This window comes from Varanus komodoensis, unplaced genomic scaffold (assembly GCF_004798865.1).
Source record: "Varanus komodoensis strain SLA01 unplaced genomic scaffold, ASM479886v1 scaffold20_1, whole genome shotgun sequence".
In the NCBI taxonomy this organism is placed as follows: Eukaryota; Metazoa; Chordata; class Lepidosauria; order Squamata; family Varanidae; genus Varanus; species Varanus komodoensis.
Window position 1 is genome coordinate 8,851,474 of NW_025335587.1, and position 25,432 is coordinate 8,876,905.

Sequence of the window (25,432 nt, forward strand, 5' to 3'; positions counted from 1 at the left end):
ATTTTATGAAAATTGTTAATTGTTCCCAGTAGGTGCGCTGAGAAAAACGATGACTAGTAAGTTGCTACTTAGAAAAATTTCCTTCTTTTGGCTCATGAAAAATAGTAGGAACTTCAGAAATGGTACCTGTTGTGACACACAAACCCATCATCTAAAAAAGAGCCTAGATTGATTTCTTCACCTGTCTGTTTAATAGAATAAGTAGTCATTACATTCAGTTTAAGTGAAAAAAATTTCTAAGAGTTTTTTTTTAATGTGACAGTTGTAATTATAACCAGCTGTGTCTTTATGTTTCTTCATTCAAAGTTTGTTGTGATGGCGAATTGCTCCTTTCTTTCATGGATTTGTATGGAAGATTCTCCAGATCCTGCTCCTCAATATTGTCTACACTTTTCATCTTGTGGCAGAATTTTCCATTCACAGTGCCCTTTGTTAACCAAGGAGACCTGTGGGGGACTCTTACGGCCATTTCTGTTGGGCCAGAAGGTTACCTCCATGTAATATGAGACAGGGCTTCATTCAGTTCAGAAAGCCCCACATATTGCTGCTGACTAGAGAAACCTAAGGTGGCAGCGGGTGAATGCTGGATCCAGAAATGTTGGATCCAGAAAGACTGAACCAAGTGTTTGGCCTTGGTCCAGCTCAAAGCAATGAAAGAAAGTAAAAGTTTGTTTTGCTATCAAAGGGAATTATACTGCAATTCTGCCTTATTGCATATATGTTCAAGATTATTTAACGTAAGCCCATAATAAAATGTAGTAACTTGTTCAAAGCCAGAAATGTAGTTAAAGTGCTAGATTTCTCTCCCTTGCTGTCAGTATGAAAATGGGACTACTTACACAGTGCTACATTAAATTATTTTAAAATTTATGTTTATTTTTGTCGCAGCTACAGAATTATGCAGGCTACAGGTATCATCATAGAATATAAAACAATATTTTGAACCATAGAGAGCATCTACCTCATTTCCATGCTTCAGTTAGTCTATTTTATTAAAACCCTTTTGTTCCAAATCAAGGACAATCACAATTTAACGTTACTACAGCCTTTTCTTGACGGATTCTCTGATAAATTTTCCTTTTTCATCTTGTTAATTTCACTTTATCAGTCCCTTACCTTAGTTATATCCACCATTTCCTTATATTGTTATCCACCAAGCACTGCTGATGGCTTTGTAAGTCTCTTAGCCTCAGTGCAGACATAACGCTGAACAAGGGTTGGGAGGTTGGGAAGCTTGTCCCAGAACTGTGCTGCTCGCTTACACAAATTACCCCTCTTCTCCAAACCTTGGTGTGATCTTATGTGTGCCTATCAAACCAGGTTTATTTACTATTTACTATTTATTTGGACTATTTGTATATTTTATTTCAGCAAAAGAAAAATTCCCATAGTTGACATACAAAATGTGAGAATCGAATTAAACTTTCTAAAACATCATCGTAAGTTTGGCTAGAGATTCATCTTTGAATCTCAGGTTTCATGAGATGAAGCAACCATGGAAATTGCAGGACTTTGGCTATCCAAAGATGCATAGGTTTGCATGTTTGTTATTGTCTTAGCAGGTTGTATGCTGCCCTAATGGCTTTTTTTTTTTAGTAAATAAGGTGTATATGTTGTTGGTGTCAGTGTTGTCGTCACCACCACCGCTGCTGTTGCTCCTGATAATTTGCCACACCTGTAGTGGCCACAAGTGAATAACTCCCTGCCCTGGACGTGTCTAGCGGAACAGTGGTTTCAGTTAAAATATATGCTGCTGTTTAATGTATCCAAGCAAAGGTTAAATCAAGTGAAGGTGCAAGCAAATTGATTTTTGCTAGGGTAACAATGTGATGCATGGAACTGCCTAGAGGGAGTAGAAGAGATTGAGAGGAAAATAACTGACGAAAGTGAGCGCTGTGCCAGTCTTTTAGCCCTGGGGTGCCATGCACCTCCAAACCTGCCATGGAGCCTAAGCAGATTATAATTTTACCATGTGAGTATGTCTTTCCAACTTTGGTGGGTTTGTTGGTTTGTGTGTGTGTGTTTTTGGCATTTTTGTTCTGTTTTTGAAATAGGGGAACCAACCCAAATTGCAGTCACACTTGAGTGGCTGGGTTGAACTTTCCACAGTGCAACTTTCCCACTAAAGTTAGTTTGGGGTTCTTGTGTGTGCTATGTTGCTACTTTCAGCTGGTTCTTGTATTTAATGACTTCTGGGTTTGTTTTTTATATTCAGTGAGTTGATTTAGCAACTATTTCATTGGAGGTGAAAATCTGGGCAAAAAAATTATTGAATACATAAATTCTCAGCATAGTAATATTTGGCCCTGAAATTGCCATTTACTTATGGGTCATTACTTATGGGTCATTTACTGCAAAGGCAATTCTGGGAGCAATGTGCCACCATTCTACCTTCTGGGAGCAAAAAACAACTCAGGAAGAGTGGGACTTTGGGCAGTAAACAATGCAGTAGGAAGGGTCAGCCTTCCCTCTATGCAGGCACTGATATCATACTGATCATCTCCCCTTTGTCCTTCATGGTTGCTATTTCTAGAAAGAAAGCCGGGGGTGTGGGGGGGGGGAGCTGGGAGATAAGTTTGAATTCAGGACTATAAAGTGTTTTCTGTCAGTTTTCTCACTGTTGCCAAACTTGGTTTTAGGTACATAGAACAACTTCATCAAACTGGCATATAATGCTTATACTTACTACAAGTGCGTAATGCTTCCACTTAAGCTCCTTCTATTGACTTTGTTTTCTGCTCTTTATTTTTGGAATACTGTTGGGAAATTTGAAAAAGTGAACTCTTACAAAATACAATTATTCACTAAAAGACCTGGAATGGCATACTTGATGCCTCTTGCTCATGGAGCTCAACATGACAGCACTTATTTGAAAATCTCACAAGAAGAGCCATTTCACACTTACACAGAAGTTTTTCAACTAGGGGTTGAAGTCAGTCATGGTATCTTGATAAAAGTATCTACAGGGATTCACAAGCACATGGGACAGAAGAACAAGTGTCTGTTTTATAGTTTCCATGTGTCACCATAGTTTCCCTGATTGTCTGAATCTGGCATTATGGTTTCTGTGGTCCTAGTATGAGGCTATCACAGAGTCCCCTGGAAAGAACACTTGCTGATCCAGGAGCTGCTCAGATCACCCACTGTGGGATTGCATTTCATGGTATCCCATTGCATGGTGGCTAATGGGATCCATGCCAGCAGCAGGAGAAATGAGTAAGGAGGGTGGAAACCACTTCAGTGCAGAAACAAATTAAGTATCTATCAGGTACATCCAGGCAAAAAAACATGCATCATGGACACCCATCATGGGTTGCTTGTTGTGACATGTGAACCCAGTCACTGTGTATGTTCTCTGCTAACACCAAGTCACCCCTGTGAATAGGCTATGCAGCATGGGTTGTTTGCTAGACAGATGATCGGGCTTCCCATGGATTGTTCTGTAGGCTTCTCAAGTCAATTTGCTTGGATATTGGAACTGTCAAAGGGAGGAGAAGTGGATTAGGTAATGTAGGAAATTTCCAATATGAAGTTGCCTGTCGGCTACTTTTGTGCATACTTGCAGCGGACCAGGGAAGAAATGGGGAAAAGGAAGGACCCTGTAGTGCATTCAGAAGCATCAAAAATGGGGGAAAGAACCCAAAGGACTGAGTGCACTGAAAAGAGGAGAGAATGGCAAAGTGATTCTCTCAGTTTTAAGTGCTAAACTTAAGTGTGCCCCATCTTATCTCTTTACCTTGCCTCCAGCTGCAGCAGAAAGGGGAGATATTAGAACTCCCTGCTTTCATAGCACTAAAATTAACCCTGAAACAGTGACTAAATGGAACAAAGTGACTGGTACCCCCTTGGGGTGATGGTATAAGTACCACTGGTTTACTTCATCCTATTCTGCAACTTTAAGGGTCTTTTAACATATGAAAATCTGTCAGTTTTTCTGCAGCTATTTTGGACTAGGAAATAATTGGAGGGGACATTTGCACAAATGTAGTGGCCGTAAAATTTTTATACCTGCATTAACTGGTCCATTACTGCAGGTATATAAATTTCTTCTCCATTTGCTTCCCAGCCCCACCTTTGCACAAATTTTCCATGCATTCATTTCCAACTATTAAATGTGTGAATTTTCCCTGTCCCCAGAAATTTTGCAAATTGGCCATTGAGAATTGAAATGCAAAACATCACTTATATTTTTTTTATATTTTAATTGTATCTATTTTACAGTAGATAAGAAATAGTTAGAAATCTGACCCTCAGAGAAGGCAGTGCCACCTTCAGTGCCACCAGCATCAAAACACGGTCACACAAAGAGAAGCCACTGCAGGCCACAGTATTTGCTCAACTATTCCTGCACAGTGTGTGTGTGTTTACTATCACTTCCAATTAAATCTACATTGCACCACATCAATATTGTCTTGGGAATAACACTGTACCTTTCCTTCAGTGAAGGTGATAACCTTTATTCTGCTGCTTCTACAGCAAAACTGCTGATTCCCACAAAATTCTAGATTTTTGCAGCAATGTGTATTTTGCAAACTGCTGTCCCTTCTCTAATGCTTTCAACCCTCCTTAGGTCCCCCAAAATGTGCTTGAATTGGAGTACCTCTCATGGATTGGGAGCTAAAGAGAGAAAGGCAGCTTTCTGATATGATGTCCTTCTGTATTTAGCAGTAATTTTTTTAAAAAAATCAATTGCTGTATTTTACAAATTTAAATAATTTACTATTCTTAAGATGCATAGAAAGATTAAATTCTGTTGAGCTGTCTCAGGAGCTCAGCCTGTGCTTCAAACTGAATAAAACTGCAAGTACAATCTTGAGAGCTTGCTAACAAAGGATTTTGCAAAAGCAACAAAAGTAGAAAATGAAATGAGGAACAAAGAGAGTTAGACCATGGTGAAAGTGCACACTTGCTGTTATAGCACTGAGACTGTTAGAATAAATTATGTTCCTTTTAAAACATAATAATACTTTAACTGCAATGCTATACAAATATTTTAAGAATATATTGTTCTTCCTTATACCCTTCTTTTCTCTCTGCTTCAGTTATGTGGAAACTTTTAATACTGCTGCTTGAAACTTATGCCTCTGGGTCTCAAATGCCTGAGAAAGCACTGCAGGCTGTAACTGCAGAACATTCCTTTGGTGGGCCCTGGAAACAGAGCAAGCTCGCACAAGAGAAGTTCAGAGAGATCACATGTAAATGAAGACTGGCTCTAGGCTCCCAAGGAGCATTTTATTTGGTTTATATCTGAACTTGAACTTTTAAAAGCATTCCAGTGGAACTGGACATAAAGCATTGCTGGGTGCAGCAGGAAGCCATTTCGCTCTGAGGACAGACTTGTTGCAAAAGTAGGGCTAACCAAGCAGAGAAAAAGGTGTCATTTTATCTCAGACTTCCACAAAACATGTAAAGTGTAATGGAGATACACATTTCCTGACACTAGGAGACAGGTGACAGACCTATGTCAGAGGAAGTGCCTTTGGCCAGTGTTTCCATGCTTGTTTCCCCTTAGTTTGCACTTAGTTTTAAAGACCACGCAGGCATGCTAGCTGAACAAAAGTATGAGGCCTTTTATTTGGTTCAAGTCAGTCTTGGTTACAAAGGAAAAGTAATATCCAAAATGTGTTTAATTGCTCGTTGTGCAAGCCAGACTGGGCAAACTCCAGGTCTCTGGTTCTTAAACGCATGCTTAGGAAATGACCTGGTCTCTGTCATATCCACAGCCTCAGCCTCCTGTATGGTGATTGGCACTCACAGGAGGGCTTTGCATATCCAGTGGCATACATAGGAGTGGTACTTTTCTTTTACCCTTTTCTAAATGATCCTGTATATTCCAGCTTTTCACCAAATTAGAATTTGCCATTAAGCATAAAGGCAGAATGGACCAACAAAAAGCACTGTCCTAGCATGTTCTTCCCCATGCAATCTGCCATGCACCTACACCAAATCTCTGTGTAAGTTGCCAATTAAGAAACTAATGCCTTTATAAAAGGATGCCTGAAGGGGACAGCATAGGATGAGGTGGCTAGATGGAGTCACTGAAGCAGTCGGCATGAGCTTAGGTGGACTCCGGGGGATGGTGGAGGACAGGAAGGCCTGGGGGAATGTTGTCCATGGGGCCGCGATGGGTCTGGTGTGACTTTGCGACTAGCAACAACAACAACAAAGGGTGCCATCCAGTATTCTGCTTTGGTACATTCTTAGTTCTAATATTTAGAAGGTTGAGTGAACCCATATTTTATAAGTGTTTTAGAGTAGCCAACAAATACATGGAGGCAAAGCATTTGTATTCCAGTATGAAAGCCTCAAGTGTAGCAGCAAAATAGCAAGCAACACTTTGGAAGTCCCTGAAAGATTTCATCTTGCTTTCCACTTAATCCCTTTGCTGTACTTCAGTTCTCAAGTAACTTTCATTCCATGGACTTACTTTAATGGGTGCAATCTATTTTTCATGAAAAAGCAGGAAATAAGCTGTCTTTCGTGAAGAAAAAAAAAGATTTACAAAATGTAATCATTGTTGAAATATTCCCTTTGAACTAGCTTGTCCGCAGGGGTGTCTGGCTCCCAATATCCCCATTTCGTTAGAACACCCTTACTAGTTCCTTGAGTAGATCAGGTACACTGGTGGTTCACTTCTTTGATGTCTTGAATGAATGAAAGAGAAGCATAATAAAAGGGAGCTGTTGATCAAGCATAAAATACTCTTTAAGCTGACAGAATGGCAGAGTTAACACATCCTAAGCTGCTTTTAGTTTTCCCCCTTTTCCTCACATTTTCCTGTGCTTTGTGTACAGTGGGGGTTGTATTTTTTAGAAGTCTCTGATCTATGTAGTATGCCAGTCGTATAACAAAACCAGAATGGGATTGTTTCTTTCTCTTGTTTGCTTGACTACTTCCCCCCTCCTTCTCCGCTAGAAAAATCTGAGGTTTACTATTTCTGCGGCAAGCTTTGAATGTGTGACTTGAAAGTTTAGGACATTAATTTAAAGTAAACTTAACAATAAATACAACTGTTAATTCTGTTCTTAAGACATATGATTTTCTCCTAGAAGGAATTACAATAATATAACATTAATTTCCTAAAAATACTGTCAGGTTATTTTCTTTGTAGACAAAAGAAGGTGAAAGCTTTCTTTCTAATTTAGATCATATATTTCTATACATAATTTAAACATATTCAAAATAGTAACCTGTCTTTCTTGCTTGGATTACATTTCAGGGCTTTCCTAATGATGGTTCTATACCACATTATTTTCAGACTAAATGTGACTATGTTACAGTTCAACCAACCTTTAAGCTCATTCTTCATATTTCACAGACAAGGAATCATTTGGAATTATGTTTTGTACATGGGCATAGGAAATGTCTTGGATTAGGCAGTAGATTTGTTTAGTGTTCAAATGCCTAAAACCAGTAATATGTATGGCTACATGAGAATTTTTGTGTGAGGTTTTTAAAGAACACTTTTTGAGCATAAGAGATGGAAAGAATGAGTCAAAGCAAAAAACTTCGGGCTTTTTCATCATGAGATTCAGTCTAAACTGGTTGTAACTGAAGCAAATTTGTTAGTCCCAGAAGAGGCTTGATATAAATAACAATGCAATATTAGGTTGAAGATAGATTTAATTCACTGAATGTGCTGTGAGCTGAGCTCTTTGTGTCTTGTCCCCCACTTTGCTTCTTTGCCCTTTCTTCCTTCTCCTCCTGCTCCAGCAGGGAAAGAAAGTGCCCCTTAGTGGGTGCCTGAAACAGGAATCTGTTGCTCTGCTGTTGTTGAAGACACCCAGCACTTGGTTTCCCTAGCAGAGGAGAGGGAGTGGAGAAGGCAGCTTTAGCAACCGGGAAAAGAACCAAGCAGGAAGGAGCAAAAGTAGCAGTCAGTTCTGTTGGCTGCTGAGTGCAAGCATTAATACAAAAATAGAGCTCACTTTGCATTCTCATTGCAGCATGCCCTTTTGCAAACAGAAGTCCTGCTATAAGTTATGACATGTAATTCAGCATAATTACACTGTGATTGATATATCAGTGGTTATCAGGGACTTTTAAAATGTTCTTAAAGAACATCAGTACTTATGGCCCCAAGACAGCATCTGGAAGGTATAGCATCCTTTGGATTCCCAGATCCAATACTGGAAAAGAACATGGCCTTGGAGTTGGGAGTCTGCTGGAACTGCCTTCCTCCCTTTATAACCAGCATGGAAGAAACTCCTTTGGCTGCATGTCTGAGGTTGTAAGACAAACCTTGGAGAAGGAGTACAAAGGCAGGGTGGGGAAGACCATGGAGTGCCAGGATACAACATATCCTGGCAGTGTCCAGCTTTCTTTGTTTCCCATCTCAAGTACCTCAGCTAGACAACCAAAATTGGCCATCTACATGACAAGAATTGCAGGGAGGTAAACACTAACTCTATGCTCCTCCCACCCTGCATAGGATACCAGTAGTTCTCCAAGTCTGGAAGCTTATGGACATCCCTGTTGGACTACACCCCTTGACATGCCTTGGTAGGCGTATCATGAGCGGAGCCCGCTGGAGCAAGGGGTCAGACTAGATGGCCCAGGAGACCCCTTCTGTTTCTATTGGTATCTACTTAAGATTAAGTCCCATTAAGTTCAGTGTGGCTTGCTCCTGGTTAAACAGGTTTAGGAATACAGCTTTTTAAGGCTGTAATCCTATACCTATATACCAGAAACCAACCTCACTGAACTTAATGAAATTTCTGATTAGGCATTGACAGGATTGCAATGTAAAGCTTGAACATGTGCAAGAATATCTGCGGGAGGGAACCCTCCGTGAAGGAAATTAGGAGGGTGAGTACTCGGAGGAGGGCTTTCTCTGCGGTGGCGCCCAATCTATGGAATGCGCTCCCCAGAGAGGTCCACCTGGCGCCGTCGTTATTGTTTTTCGGCACCAGGCGAAGACCTTTTTATTCAAATGTCATTTTAACTGTTAATAGTGTTTATTTATTTTATTCTTTGGCCAGGGTGACTTAATTTATACTGTTAATTTATATTATTTTAACAAAGTTTATTTATGTTTGTGAGCCGCCCCGAGGCTTCATCGAATGGGGCGGCATAGAAATTTTCTAAATAAATAAATAGGCATTTGGGTTTTGCTGTGCATTTCTCTTCTTTCTTGTAACCTAAAAGATTGCCCCTATCATATGTTACATAATTATTACCATCAAATAATAAATATAGTAGCAATAGCTTTCCATTGTTAAGACATGACCCAGTCAAACTAATGAGTTTTAGTTCAACCATGTCAAAAAAGATGAAATAATGAAAAGGCCTAGAAAAAATCCCTATGAAAAATGAACTTATAACTAAAGAAGGAGGCTTGTACCACTTCCTAAAAGATTTTATTAATTGCTTTCCTTTAAAGATAAAACATCAACAAGTAATTCTTATGCAAACTCTGTTAATAAGTGCTTGGTCCCGTGGTGTTGAACTTTCTTTCATATGTTTTCCCTATTATTTATAGGTAGGCAGGAAAATCCTATTCTATGTCCTTTATGAGCTTCACTGAAATGAATAGAAGATATGCTGTGTCTTCATTTCAGCAGGCTTGAGATCTTCACTGCAAGGTCACTGCAGTTTCCTCATTGCCATGATGATGCTATAAGATTGTGGAATGTGGTAGCTCTGAGTTTTCTATAAAGAGGAAGAGAAAATTTCCTACTTTGTGAAACCATATGGATTTTCAATGTAGGGCTTGTTATTTTGAAAGTATTATATCCCTCAATGTGTCAGGGTTTTCTTAGCTACTAGCAATCCTTAGCCCATGGATATCTGTTGCATCCAATACCCTAGTCAAACTGGTGCCTTCCATATGTTATAGACTACAGGATCTATAATATTTGGCTAAAATGTCTGAAAGATATGAACTTGCCTAACCTTGTAATAAGAGATTCCACTTTTCTTCATTTGTTTTCATAAAATGTGGCAGGGGGGGGGGGGGAGTCTGTAGGTTCATAGATCCTGTTATTGACATTGGAGTCCCAAGAGGTTGCAGTAACTTGAAGTACCTTGAAAAAGCTTCAGCTGGTTCACCAGTGGTGCTTTTTCCTAGGAAGTGCTAGTTGGCCACATCAGTACAGGTGCTAGTAACCTCAGAACTGGATTACTGCAATGCACTGCAGGTGGGGCTGTAAGTCTGGGCTAGAAGCCAGAGTTAGCACACAATGCAGCAGCTCAACTGTTGTCAGAAGCTACTTCTTATCCACAGGAAACTCATTTGCTGAGAGAATGTACTTGCTGCCCATTAGCTGCTTTTAATACTGGTGTATAAATCCCTAAACAACTTGAGACCAGGATATCTAAAAGAGTGCCCCTCCTTACCAACCTGCTTGGTTCCTGAGGACATCAGATAGCATATTCCTTCTGGGTCCAGTTGGAGTTACCTGGAGAAGAGCCTGTAGCATAACAGCTCCGTTTCTGCTCTGGAGGTCAGTTAGGTGCCATCATTGTATCATTTTCAGCACTTGCTGAAAACATTTTTATTTCCAGAAGCCTTCCTGATCTGACCAGCCTCACTTTTATTGATATTTATTTATTTTTAAATTTTAGGCCTCTGAATAGCCCTTTAAGGAACATTACTGGTTTGGGTTTTCAACACACTGTTTTATTTGTTTAATTATTTATTGTTCATTGGTCTGGAATCTCCATACTAGAATGTGGGGCAGTATATTAATCTTGAAAATAAGGAAAGAACATAAGTCTAGACTTTTGGATATTGCAGAATTTATAAGCCTAATTAGGGGTATTGCAACAAATCCAACTGAGTATTTTATCTATGCCATTTTCATATTTTTTGTAATACTACAATGCACAATTCTTCATTTTGGGGAGATACCAAATATGTATGTATCCATCTATATGCACTATGTATTGATTCAAAAATGTCTTTCCTTCCTAGTTTGAAGGGCAACCTTATGGTATGAAATGGGACTTGTTCCCAGGGAACTTTGTATGGGCTTGCAGTCTTAGTCTCCTGGGACAACTTTTGAAACAAAGTAATATTACCAAAAAATAATATCATCAGTCATGGTATCCTCTCAGGTCAGCTTCATGGTACACCATACTCCAGTAGCTCTGTTCCTCCCTCTGGGGCTGTTCCTCCCCATGGAGGATGGTGTTGGGGAATACAATCCCATGGCACATGTGGGATGCCATGAGGCACTGTAAGACCAGTGCTGCCTACTAAGGTATTAATGGGCAGGGTTCCTGACTTGCATTAAGAAAGTGTAGATTCAGCCATGAAGTTCTAAGGATTATCTTAGGCTGGTCTTTCAGCCTTGCATGCATCACAAAGTTGTGAGGCAAAACTGGGGATGGTGGAGGTGATCAAAGCCTTCTAGGTCATCCAGCTCCTTGAAGATAAGGCAAGACAAATTCAGTAAATAAACAGAAGTAATAATAATAAGCATAAATAATAAGTATAAGTAATAAGAAACTAAAGGCCTAGATCATAAATGCATGAGAAAAGATCACATCTACCTTATGGAGTTTGTCAGAGGACAGTAAAAATGTGTTAATGTCCTTAAATAACCCATTTTGCTTTGAGAAGCAAGCCAGCTTGTCACACCCAGTTCTGGATTCCACACCAACAGCCTCCTTCCCATACTGAACTTTGCCCTTGAGGACTTTAACTTTTCTACATTTGAGGAGGAGAAACAGATTCTCATAATCTACAGTTACAACTTTCATTTGTTTTGTATTTTATTATTTAGGGAAATGAATTGTGCTGGGTTTGAACTGAGATGGGTTAGGTTTGTAACAGAACAGAAAGTTTCAGAGCCAAATTTAAAAGACATATTGTAAAGACAATTTTGATACCCATTTGGCTTAGTTCTGCATTGATACAACAGTCAAAATTTGTACTAAATAATAAATATTCATCTTCTGTTTGAAAAATTCTTAAGTTCACAATTGGGGCTTTTTTATATGTTGTTTGAATTAACAAAGCCCCCCCCCCCAGCATTCAAGATAGAGTGACATTCTCAAAGCAATGTAATTGCCATTTCAGACATCCTGTTTAGAATTCAGTCAAGTAGATATTGTTTATGGTTCATAAAACCTTACTACTGTGAGGATTTTAGGATACTGGTGGTATAGAGTCTCAACTTTCATTGTGCTGTAAATTAGGGAGGGGGGAGTGCGATAATACTCCTCCGAGAACATTAAAACAGAGCTCAGCAATGGTTAAATGGAATTTTATAAGCACATTCAGTGTGGAACTGTTTTGCATTACATGAGTTGAATACCTTGGAGATGACACACATCTGCAGGCACTTTATTAAATCCTTAGTCAGCACTTTTCAACCTGATGAGATTACTTCTTCATTTGACTGGAGAAAGGAAAGTGAAGATCTTGTACTGGACTGCAGAATTCTTTTTGATGTTTCACCTTGAGCACTTCTGAAAGGGCAGTGAAATCCTTTTGCAAACAGTACAGAATTGTAATAGTGCCAGGTGCAGGGAACCAAAATGTCTGTTTGCTGGCTAGCCCAGTAAGTGATCTTAGGGTGTCTGGTGCTGCAGAAGTTCTGAGGCAAGGCAGATGGATGCCAACCTTATCAATTCCTTCCATAGAAGACTGCAAGCAGACTATAAGCAATCATGAACAGCTTTCTGACTGGGAATACCTTGCATGCTGAAAGTTACTTCACTTCATTGATAGATCTGTGAATCATGGATGATACGTGCACAGATTTGCTGCTGAATCTGAAGCGTATAGTTAAATATAGCCATTTATTTATATAATCCTCTGCCTCTTCTTTTTATCCACACAATAATCCTTGAGGCAGATGAGGGTGTGAGTGGCAGGAAGCCATGCAGTAAGGTTCGTGGTTGAGTGGGCACTAGAGCCCAAATCTCCCAGGGCCAAGTCCAGTACTCCTTACCTACTAAGCCACAGTAGCACTACTGCAGATATCATGGTGGTATCATTACATATGAAGTCTTTTTCCCAGTGAGGCATTCCATGTTTTAATCTATGTTCTGCATCCAATAAATCATGTCAGTGGCATGCATTTTTGGAGGTGTTCGCCAGGCATTTTACCATTTATAAAATGCTGTAATAGAATGTCATGTTATGGAAAGCATCTTTGATGGGCAGTCAAATGCATATGATCCAGCATTTCTGAAAGCTAGCTTTAAAGTGTTCAGCTTAGGAAAGGGTTAACTCAGTTTTCCATCAAGTCAAGCACGATTGGTGCCTGTAGGAGTCATATTGACACCCCCCCCCCCCCGGTGCAGGGAAACTCTACTCCTTTATTGACATGTTGCCGTGAAAAACACGATAGCACTCTGTCTGCAAATCGTTGCTAAAATCATCTTTAAAAAAAAAAGAAAGTTTGAAAGCCTTAAGTCTTAGACAAAGGCACAAGAGCTGCAGTGCGCAGTTCAAAACTCCCGAGTCAGCAACTTCTATTGATTAAAAACTAACCTTTAAAGTAACTCTCAGAGTGTGTGGTTAGCATTTAAATTTAAACATGTCATGAGTTGATTTGTGTTACTGAATACCAACTCTGAAGGAGTTACATTCACATCAGATTTTTTTTCGTAATTCCCTTAAGCAGCTAAAGTATTTCATGAAATGTCAGTAGGGCAGGAGAGTGGGAGAAAGGTGTTTGTGGGGAGAGGGTGCGACTGGCGTGAGTCTTGTAAGTTTTCTTTCCCATGCAAATATCAACTCCCCTACCCTCAAGTAAAAAAGAAAAGTGTGGGGAGTGCAACACAATAATTAGCCCTTTGTCTAACTTTCCCAAGTGCCAGAGAGAAGCTGATTAATTAAATATACAACAGCATTGGGTTTTGGAGTGGGGGTCTTGCTTGCTGGGTAGGCCATAAATTAGGCTGAATAAATACTTCAATGTGTTTGCAGTGGCCTGCTACGTCAGAGCCACTGGAAGGTTGGTGGGAGGAGAGCAGAGTGTTTCTTGCTAATGATAGTCACGTCTGGGTCTGTCTGGTTGCTCGTAGCAACCAGACATGATGTAACACCAGGATGAACTTGAACTTGGGGGACTTGAAAAGGGAACAATAGACCAGAGCAATCAATAAAGCCTATTTCAGTGAAGGATTACAGAGCTGCTCTGGGGTAACCTTGTCTGCACAGCACACATTGAATAGTAAGATGGGTTGAAGAAATCCCCCCCCTTTTTTTGAGAGGAGTGCAGAAGCACTGCAGATCCTGCAGATCTTATTTTTTAAAACCTATGCAGTGAGTAGCACAGGAAAAAAGTGGCATGGAGAAGTGCACCCCCTGCTGCCCGAAATGTGTACTGAGAATTATGAAACGAAATACTGAAGACCAGCCGCATTCCAAAAGCATGCAAATAGTCTCACACTTTTGCTGCAGCTTCCTAAGTGACACAGGCTACCTTTGTGTCCAAGCAGCCTGAATCAAAATGCTGCATTACATCTGAGGCAACTGCTAAAAACAAAAGCATTGTAAAATTTTTAAGGCTTCTAAAATAATATTAGGGCAGGATCCTATTAAATAAAAAGGCCTACAACACCCAGCATGCTCCAGCAAGCAGTGCTCCCAGAGGCATGCTGGAAATTGTAGGCCTTTTTTTCCAGTCTCAACTTGCATAGGATTTTGCATAATTGTGTTGGATTGACAATATTTACCAACGTGTTGACAGGTAGTGATTATATAGCATATTACAACAGGAAGATGAAGATTTTCTCCAAGTTAAAACCTTTGGCCTCTGCTAGTTGCTCACTGGATCTTGATTTTAAACATTGATACCAGTATGAAATAGTGTGCTGCAGTGCCAGAGCTGTGTTTTCCACTGACAGGAAAACACAGCATCAGGAAAACACCCACCATCCAAGCACTTATACATGGGTGCAACATGCTTCAGGCTGCCCTCTACAAGCACTGACTTGAGAGTAAATTAACCTGGCATGAGTCTAACTTAAGCTAGCAGAGGTATTTAGGCTTGTAGGGTTAGCATATGTCCATTCAGAATGATGCAATATGCAACTGATGGAAACAGCAATACAGCAAATGCAGTATATCTTGCTTTACATAATGGTACCTTTTTATGAGACTCAGTCCTTACTAATCCAATCAGTAGTACCTGTGCTAAAATAATGATTTCATGCTCTCTAACATCCAGGTGAACCTTTTCACAAAGGTGACATAATAAAAGCTATTTCATTGTGACCAGCCTAAATCTGAATTAGACAATCCACAGACAAAAGTCTGCAGAAGTGCATACACACAGACAGACACACATCATGTTTATAAAAGACCAAAGAACTAGCCAGTGGGTAGAAAAAGGAAACAAGGCATCTGAATTGACTCTGTTTCTCCTGCCAACTTATTTTTGAATAAAGCAATATTTATTGAGCTAAAATCCATGTCATACTGCCAAAGGGAAAATCATGTAATCTTCAAACAAGCAAGAGCTTTGTTTTTCTTCATAATAGGCAATTTAAATATTAATCATATCTAGTGTTTGGTGTAAGCACATTTTGTCTGGAAATAATGGGGACAGTAAAAGCCCCACTTTTCATCACTGTTACCTACTGGGAACTATTACCTGTTTTGAAGAGTATAAGCCACTTTGTCCTAAAATGCAAGAGTGTAAGCGTAGCATATTTTGCCACTGTTGGTGTGCCACTGTCCAAAGTAAAACAAAGAAGACAGCAATTATTGGTGAGCATTATTGAAGTGGGATAGCACAAGACTTTTTTTGTGTAGAGGTTGTTACATTGAGTTGCATGCACAGTCTAGCCCACCTCACACAATCACAGTAAGGACTGAATGCAAAGACTTTCATGAGGCTCAGCCTGAAGTCTGGAGGGTGAGAGCAACAGAAAGGGCCTTGTTGACAGTGTCCCTCATTTGTGGAAAGTTTTCCCAAAAGGAGCTCAAATGTTGCCCTCTAGAATGTCTTCACAGCTCCAAGCTAAGCCATTTTTATTCTTATATGATATTTCAAGACCATATTAACAACCCTGTATTAGCAGTCCCCGTTGATGCCAGTTATTGGTTTTCATGTGTTTTATCATTAGTGAATGGGGTTGAGCTCTTTTATGGGATTAACAGATTTTTAAATTTTATTTTATGCTTATATTTGTTTCAGCTCTTATATGTGGTGTTTGGATTTCATTGGTATATTCTTATTGTTTTAATGTAATTTTTTAGTGTTTGATCTTGTATGTCACTTAGGCAATTGTAGTCATAAAACTACTAATAAGTATAGCACATACAACACAAAACAATACAAATGTGCATTTATATAGAAGAATTTTGACAGCCTTTACACAGGGGTGATGTTTGAATCGAGATCCTGAAGATGGTGCCTGAACAACGTAAACATATGCAAATATTTTCATGTGCAATTAAGCACATCACGCTATTCAGCAGTATTTGTGCACTGGAAAAGAGCAAGGTATTATTTTAAAGTAGCAAGTGTTCAGAAATAGCGGCTAGACTTACTTTTGTTGAATATTGTTTCTGCTCTCACATTCATGCATTCGGTGGCCTTTCAGTATCACTTTCTGAAAAAAATCAGCAGGATTTATTCTGAAACAGTTGAGACTGAAACTTATTCTGTACCTGTTAAGAATAAAGCAATCAACTCTTTTCCAGAGGAGCACCTCAGTCTGCCATGATAGATGCCTGTGTTCATCACATTACATTTAATGTTGACTGATTTTATTTCCTCGTTTAATTACTGAACCAACCTGAGGGCTGATCTGCAATATTTCAGGCAGTAGGGTGGTCCTGGACACTGAGCTATCATGAAAGGAAAACCACCGTGCCAGGAGCCCTGCCTTGCCCGGCGCCTTTGCATTCTGCGGGGGCAGGCGAGTCCTGCCAGCCCTGCAACACATTCTTCCACTGCATGGGCAGTGGGGAGAAGGATATGTGGTCTACCTTAGTGATATGGACACCTTCTTGTGATGGGGGACAGGGGCTGTATTTTACAAGATTTGCCATTTTACAACCTGTATTTTACAACCAATTTGCCATTTTAGCAAACTAGGCTTTTTATAATTTTAGGAGCGTTCATATCACTCTTTAAACTTCTCCTATGCATTTTGGTAGAAAAAGCACCCAAACAAACAGGGTAGACAAAAGCATTTGTGCAGCCTTTCTCACATCTTGGTAAAGCCCTCTGGAGTATCCCACAGTGTTTGGACACTTATGAATGGAATCCAGGGGTGCAGTTTAATTGTGGGAAATGTTATAGGTAAACTTTGCTAAGCAGCAGCCTTCTAATTACTAAAGCTAGGGTGGTCATAATGGATTTAGTTCGTGTATAACATGTTATAACCTTTGTAGGCTTTGCCAACTTTTGTGACGCTACAAATTTTTTTCCCATGGATGGCAAAGAGCTGCAAGACACAGCTTCTTGTGCTTCTGCTTTACTGCCTCTCCTGAACAGCTTACACCTCTTTTTTAAAGCAAGGTGGGGGGGGGGATCTTGTTTATTTAAGTGACAATTCCATCTGAATGGCTGCTTGTACTTACACAAATTCACACCCATTAAGTCTGTGCAAAAATTTGTATATTTCCTGCATGCAGCTAAAAGCAGGAGGTGGGAAGGCACAGTGCGATCTGATTCTGTTGATCTAGCACATTGGCACAAATGTAGAAATGATTCATGGCCTATTCATAGATTTCCTTGTACATAGGTTCCAAATATGTATAAAGACTTCTGCTATGCTTGCCACAGATACTGAAAGTTCTTTCCTTTCTCTTTTTATTTCCTTCTTGCAGTCCTGGTACCTGGGATAAAACTCACAGCTTCCTACCATCCACCAGACAGACCACCTGACCCCTTCCCAACTCTGTAACGTGGAAGCAGCAGCAACACAGTGCAGTTACTTCGCCTATGTGGAAGGGGAGAGGAACAGATACTGACAGCAAACAACTCCTCATATTCAGAAATGGCAAACGTTATGGTTTATTGACAAAGACCATAACATTGTAGACAGGGAGGGGGATTTTTGTTTTTAAAAAAGAACACCTTAGTGACCGATGTAATTTCTCATATGGTGCTGGAAAAGTTTGGTCTTCATTCTTTTTGAAGTGTTTCAGTTGGTAGTGTAAGCATTAGGGACGCTGGGTTGCAGAGCTAGCCTGCCGGCTACTTACTGACTTGCTGTTATAACCCTTTCCATACAGCGCCTAACTGTTTTACAGTAATTTCACTGATTTGTTTTCCATTAAAGTGTGAGACCTCTTGAGAGATCATTCACACACACACACATGATAACTTTTGTAGTAGCTGAATTCTGCAATATAGAACTTACAGGACAGACATAGGGCATGTTTTTCTGTAACATATCAGGTTTTTTTTTAATTTTACAGTCAGCAGTTATATATGTCACATGAATCATAAGAGCATTATCAACAGGTTGATTTTCACTCAAGTTGCAGAGAAATTTAAAACATCAACCTACTGCTGTTTGCGCAAAAAGAAAAAAAGGTTTAAATGCTGCACTTACATAAAACACTTTTGATGATTTTCAACAATGACATAAAATTCACATGGAAATGGGGAAGTTGGTCTGTTTTGATAGAAACTGACAGGAATCAATCAAAACAATCAAATTTTGAATTGAAAAAAGTGCAATTTCATTGGATAGCTAAATATCTTTGTAAGATAGAGATTGTTGAAAATTCTATTTTTGTTTTCCAAGTCCTACCACCCCAGGACTCTAAACTATTGGGGTAAAAACAGCCTTGCAAGAAAAAAGGGGGAGCTATTTTTGCTTTTTATGTTTTTTATTGTTAAACTTGTATCCCTTTAAAACTGAAGGAAACTTAAAAAAAAACACTAAATTTAATGGTGCTTTTACCACAATATGTTATCTACATTAAATGCTAAGTAATCATTTTCTGTTATCAAAGCACATAATTAAAATTAAATCATAATATCTGTTAATTTTATAAGCTAAAAGTCTCTATAATAGATTATGTCAATTCTGACAAATTGTATGTGTTTCCAGCAATATAAGGTATATCACTTCTCAAAACATCTTGGCCACAACCCGACACAGAGGTAGGCATGCCTAAGCCCACTGCAACGTCTGGCTTTAAGCACGCCTCACCTAATATTGGATCGTGGCCCTTGAGAAAATAAGCGAGAGCTGTCCAGAAAGTAAAACGCCTTTGTATCCCTGAACTGGCATTTTTTTTCTGGACTGCAAAGGCAATTATACAAAAGCAAAAAGTTGATTCTACATCTTATGCCAGTTCAAAGCAAGGGCACTTGCTGAAAAAAGGAAGTTTGGACCCCAAATGTCCTGTATCTTATGTACAAAAAAAGAAAAAAAGAAAAAAAGAAAAATAGCAAAAAAATGCAAGTGATTTTTTTTCTATCAGACAGCGGAGCACCCCTTTGCTTCCCATGCAACTTGAAGAAGGTTTGCTATATTATACATATATATACGTTCTGGTTGGCAATCTAGCTAATCAGAGAAAGTCTCTGCATGTTCTAGTGTTAGTAACTAATTTTTATATAGTTAATGTAGGGTAAAGTAGAGTGCATTAAGACACAATATTGTAATCCCTAATCCAGGCACTTGCCTTTAAACTATGTTTGTTCGGCCCTTCAGAAGGGTTTCTACTACTGTCCTATACAATCAAGTAAACTGAATTTCTTGGGAAGACACTTTGCTCCTCATCTTTTCCCTAAAACTAATTTTTTTTGTTTTGTTTTCTTGATTTGCACGAAACAAAAAAAAATTCCATATCAATGTGCCTTGCCCTGGATAGCGATTATTTGTGGAATTGTTGCACATGTTCCTATATTGAAAGGGGTTTTTTTCCCTCGTCAAGCATTTGGAGACACTTTTTTGTAAATGTGACTTTTATGTCAGCCATTGTCAGTTTCAGCATCTTAGAATTAAGTAGAATGTTAGTGGTTCCACAGAGAGGGGTAGTGTTTTCTTGTCCTGTATGGTCAGTGGCAGTGCTATTCTAAGATCTGTAGATGCTAGATTATCAGTATTTTTGATGTTGCTGCATTTTACATTTTATTTGGCGTCTTCCTTTTGTTTTTTTTGTTTTTTGTTTTTTTCCCAGATATATGAAAATATGCAATACCTGCTTATATCATGTAGAAGAAAAGCTTAGCAATTCTTAATTTTTCTTTAACTTTTTTTTTATTTGACCAAAGTCAGTGCTGCACTTGACGCAGTGTGTTTTAGGTGTTTGTCTTTGTACTTTTTTTTTTTTTTTGGTGATTTTTGAATGCACACGCAGGAAGGGCTCTTCTTAGAGAAGCAGTCAAACTGTGAAGCACTAAGCTGAACCCTGCTTCAAGCAATTTTTGTTTTACAACTGTTCCTTTCACAAGCAAGCCTTAAAAAAACCTCCCTTTTTCTTCAGATCCCACACCCATTTTTATTAGCAGATTGCAATCAAGCCACATTCAATAAAAAGTATATAATGCCCATTTTTATATGCACGTTTTTAAACTTCCAAGTTCTGAAAATTGTTTACTGGTTATTCTCTATTTAAGGAAAATGTTTTGGATTTTCATATATGTCAAATAAGTGGTTGAGTAGTCATTTGCTCTGTTGTATTGTGTGATTGTTAGTATTATGGTATCACATCCACTAGCCAGCATCCTTTGCCTTCCCTATAGCACTTAGCAGGGCATTACCTTATTAAGACATATGTGCACTAAAAAATAAAAAACAAAAAAATTAGCAGCTTTCAGTGCTTCACAGTGAAGGGGAAAAAAAGCCTAGACAAACATTTTGTCAGAACCTTGCTATAAGCCAAGGTATTACCAGTAAATTGGTTGTATATACAACAAAATTGCACCCTTTTTTAAAAAAATAAAATAAAGCAAACTAAGCAATAGTTTGGGCAGTTAGTTGTTTTTAGTGAGCATGTCGTAGTCATGGCCGCAAAGAGAGAGAATCAAAGCTGCCCACTCAGAAGCGATGTAATTTGTATGTTGTATAGTTTTATTGATCACACTGATTTATTCTACCCTATTTTATAATGCAGGACTTTTGTAATGTTGTTTAAATGAGGAAAATTTCTGTCAAATTAGCTTAGTGGAATTTCTGATTGTTCGTTATAAAGGCAGCATTCATAGAATTGCTTTTTTTCCTTTGGGAACTGGATTTAAGTTAAAAACTTTCCTGTTTCCTTTTTGTATGTATTTAAATACAGTTATTTTTTTCTTCTCTCAATAGTATAGCATATTCCTATGCTTGAGAAGTATAGGCTACTGAAGAACCATTGTAAATGGACATTGCAGATATGCTGTATTTTTGAAGGTGTTTTATCATATTAAGTTTGAAGATGGTAAAGTTAGGGAATTCTGATCAGAATTGCATAAAACAATTGTTTTAAAGGCTTTAAATGTTAGGTAGGCGGTCAAGGGTGTTTACCAACAGGGGTTGTAAAGTATTAAATACACTAAATTAAATTTTGGTTCTTCTTATGATCATGCAGAAACACGGCAGTTCAGATCTGTTCAGGTGTGGAGAGCAAACAGAGTTTTATTCCTCAAACTAGAGCAAAGACTGGAGATGTGAGGGGAGACAACTGCATGGGGTGTGCAGTCTACAAAAGAGAAATAATGCTGGGTCACACTTCAGAATCAGATTCGCATGTGCATTGCCCATTTCAGAATTGTTTTTTATACTTTGCTCAGACAACTTTGTTTTCTGATTCTTTCTTCTGAAATGCCAGACTCACAACACCAACTTCTGCTACCTTCTCTCCTCCTCAAAAACAGTACTCTTCGTGAATTGATCGCTCTAGTAAATTGTCATACTCTTGACCCCTTTTCAAAATAGGACTTTAGCTTGTTGTCATTCTGCACACCCCTGCAATACTGTATTTATTCATCTTATTTTGCCTATTTTTAGAAATGGTAGGCTAATGTCAGTCACGGCGATCTCTCCCACTTCTTAACGGTGAACAGAAAAGGAATAGAATGTTTTTTCTTCCTTCTCCACACTATTCAGTTAGCCCACAGGAATATGCAAAAACCCTCTACCTAGTTTTCTTTCACTATTTCTTCTTTGTTCCATATATTTTGCAGCTTTGTAGTAACAGTGTTAAAATTTACTGTACACAAACATTAAAACACAAGACAACCCAGACACATGGCATAAAACAGGTTTTTCCCTTGTATTTTTTAAAGAATGTCACTTCATCTTATACTTTGCATTGTGTCTCTGGAAATATCTTTTTTTTCCATGATTTTACTTTGGTAGAAGGCCTCCATAGAACAAACAGTGCAAGCCACAACCAGCATGAAAATGTAAGGAGAGCTTCAATGGCACCTAAAGGAAACTCATCTCTCATGAGTTCTACTGGGGGAGATCTCATGAACTGAACTCTGCCTACCAGGCAAGGTTTCCATCAAATTAAGCTTACAAAGCTAATTTTGTCTTGAAGTCAATGCATGTATTACTGTTTGACAGTAAAACCCGGATATGCCACCATCAAGTCCAAGGCTGTGCAATAGTCTAATTAGTATCGAGTACATTTCCCTTTTATTTTTTCCAATAAAAAAGCAGTGGGATGAAAATTGCTTTGATATATAGCAGGTAACATTGAAGCTATTCCATAGCACTTAACTGTAGTGAATCCTGTGTCACCAATTCTGAAATCAATTTAATGTTTAATGCAAATCCATTACATGGTGCTATTACAGGCTGGCGAAATGATTTACAAAAATGTGACAACTTGGGCTCAATTCACTCTGCTTTCCAACAATGTAAATGCATAGCAGTGTTTATCTGCATGAGAACTATGCACTAATATAAATCTGAAAAAAAGAAATATATCAACTTTGGTATCTAGTTTCCGTTTACTTCAATCCTTGCCTTTTTGGTCATTATTATAAATGCCAGCTTTAGGACAGAAAGAAATATAAGAAAACCAGCATAATACCTGATATATTAAAAATGTAGTGCCTGTGAAATCTGTATTATATTGCTCTTCTGAAGTAAGATTTTTCTACACCAGTAGCCTTCGCTGTCTGTCAGAACCTTCTGATATAGGTGATGTAAAATAACCGTACAATATTAATGCATGCTATTCCATAATGCTTAGTGAGCTGTATGAATATTACTCAGAGTTATGTTAGTCTTTTTTTCTGACTTGGTTCTTGTCAGATAGGTTTAAAGATATTTCACTGAGAACACACTTTCTGTTTTTTTCTTTATTTGGGGTGTTTTCAGTATTTTGGAGATATACAATTAACTTAAAATTCAGTATTATTTGTGGGGGGGGGCATTCTTTATTCTTGAGGGCAGGCATGGGGTTTGAAATCAGAAATCCATGCCTGATGGTATTTTTTTTATTTTTTTTATTTTGTTCTGCTTAAAGCATCCATAAGAACTCTTAAGAGCTTATCTCAGAAGAAAAAAAATCAGACAAAGTTTCTGTGTAAAGGACAATTCTCAAACTTGAAACTGACATTGAAAGTGGTTTCTTAATGGACAGTGTTTCAACCAGGTACCCATGCTTGGCCCTTCTTCACACCAGACCTCTTCATATTAAAACAAACTTTTGAGAACCTTTACGAACCTGGCCTCTTATGGCTATTTCGTTTCGTGCACCATTGCATTTTTTTTTCAAGACTCTGTATAAACTTTGGGCCCGATTCATGAATGGTCACTAGGCATTAACATAGGATTTTGGTTTCTGTTTTTTACCCAAATTAGAAAACTAACCTTTCAAGTCCTTCAACATACTTTTCGCAAGAATTCATGACCATCACAGCACTACACGGAAGAGGATTATGACTGCATTGCATTGTAGTGCAGGGAGGCAGGGTAAGCCTTGGCCCCAAGCATAGCACTCATAATTGGAGAGGAACAAGGGGAAAGACCCAGATGATGCTAACTGGACGAGAACATGCTTAACTTCATGCTACTGAAATAAGAGGCATTTAAATGTTGAGCAAATATTATCTTGGTCACAGCCAAATCAACTACTTTGTACATAGGTTTTGCACTTAATACTTTTTCATAGTGCAAGCCAGTGTGCAATCCACATTTTCACTAGATAATCCATCTACTCAATCGTTTGTGCCTCAAATCAGTTCATTTTTTTTCAAAGGGAAGGGTAGAAATCTAGAAGAGAATAGCCCTGTTCTAGACAATTGGGGTACAAGAGGCATTCTATCTTAATGTGGTGTGGGAGAGCACAACTATGAATAGAGCAATGTGGCTGAGTGGACGGTCCCTCACCTGTACCTTCACTTTTGTTGCTGCTGTAAGAAGGCAGGAAACTGTGGTGTTGCAGTTATTTTGCAGGCTTGCAAAATATGTTTGTGGGAACATTCTGCAATAGGAATACCCACAATGAACCTGCTGTTAGCTTCTTTGCACAATTAGGCATTCACCAGCTCACTTGCTCCATTCTAACAGATACCTTGGTTTCACTTTTCAGTTTGGTGTAACAAAGCACTTGCAGAAAAATTGCTTAACTTCTGTGTTAATACCTTTTTTATGAATCGGGTCCCTTGTACCTCTAGTATCCTTGTACTGACTCTCACGATTATCATTATAGTTTTACTGTGTTCTGTGAAAATTTGCAATTGGTTGAGAATCACTGTGGGCATCCATTCTTTTTCAACTAAATCTCTACAGGTTTTTTTGAGCTGGTGTGGATTAGTTTAACTCTTGTATTCAACCATTAGTGCTACCACCCTCTCACATTACAATACGATTACTGGAAGCAAGTACTGCATTTCCTATGCAACAAAAAAGGAAAATAAAAAATTGCTAATGCTAACAGGTTTCGGTTTTCTTTAGTCTACGATGTGTATGCAAAGACCTCTGCGTATTTATAGAACTATAGACAACTGAGCCTTGGACAGCATGATTCCCAAAACTTGCTGTAGCAGGAGCACAGTGCCTTCCCCACCCTAGTGCCTTCTGATGTTTTGGACTACGTCTCCCTCCATTCCTGAACACTGGCCATGCTATCTGTAGCAGATGGAAGTCCAAAACTTTTGAAGTGCATCAGGTTGGGCAAGACTGGCTTAAGATATTATGGTATCGCAGGACACAGTCATTGGGCATGGTAGGGTAATTCTCTGCTTTCACAAGCAGGTGCAATGATACATTTTTTTCAGGGTAAGTTTCCAATGGAGCATTTGCGGCTCTTCTTCTCTGTATTTTCAATCTAGTTGTCTAATCCAGGCCCAGGGATCGCACCAATATCATTAAGAGTCATAGATCAGCTAAACTGAATGTAGTACTAACATTGCATATTTAAACCATAAATGCACCCTCATGCTGTGAGTTGGAATAGGTCAGTTTGCATGACGTAACAGCCAACAGGCTGACAGGGACACAACAGCCCGTGATCAGCTCCTTCATATGTTGCTGAATGGATTGTCTGAACTCAGACCACTTCTGCATTTAGATGCTAACCAACCCAGCAACTGGTTAACCCAGTATCAAATCTTTG

The 25,432-nt window shown here is 38.8% G+C and overlaps 1 protein-coding gene across 2 annotated transcripts in view; it reads left to right on the plus strand.

The window, feature by feature from the left end:
- Nucleotides 1–24,751, plus strand: part of NFIA (nuclear factor I A) — a 407,074-nt gene extending 382,323 nt beyond the window's left edge. For both annotated transcript variants that reach the window (XM_044430438.1, XM_044430439.1), the window contains one exon: nt 17,747–24,751. In XM_044430438.1, coding sequence (XP_044286373.1) covers nt 17,747–17,764 — 18 coding nt within the window. In that variant the 3' untranslated portion in view covers nt 17,765–24,751. The remainder of the gene's footprint in view (nt 1–17,746) is intronic.
- Nucleotides 24,752–25,432: the final 681 nt, after the last annotated feature.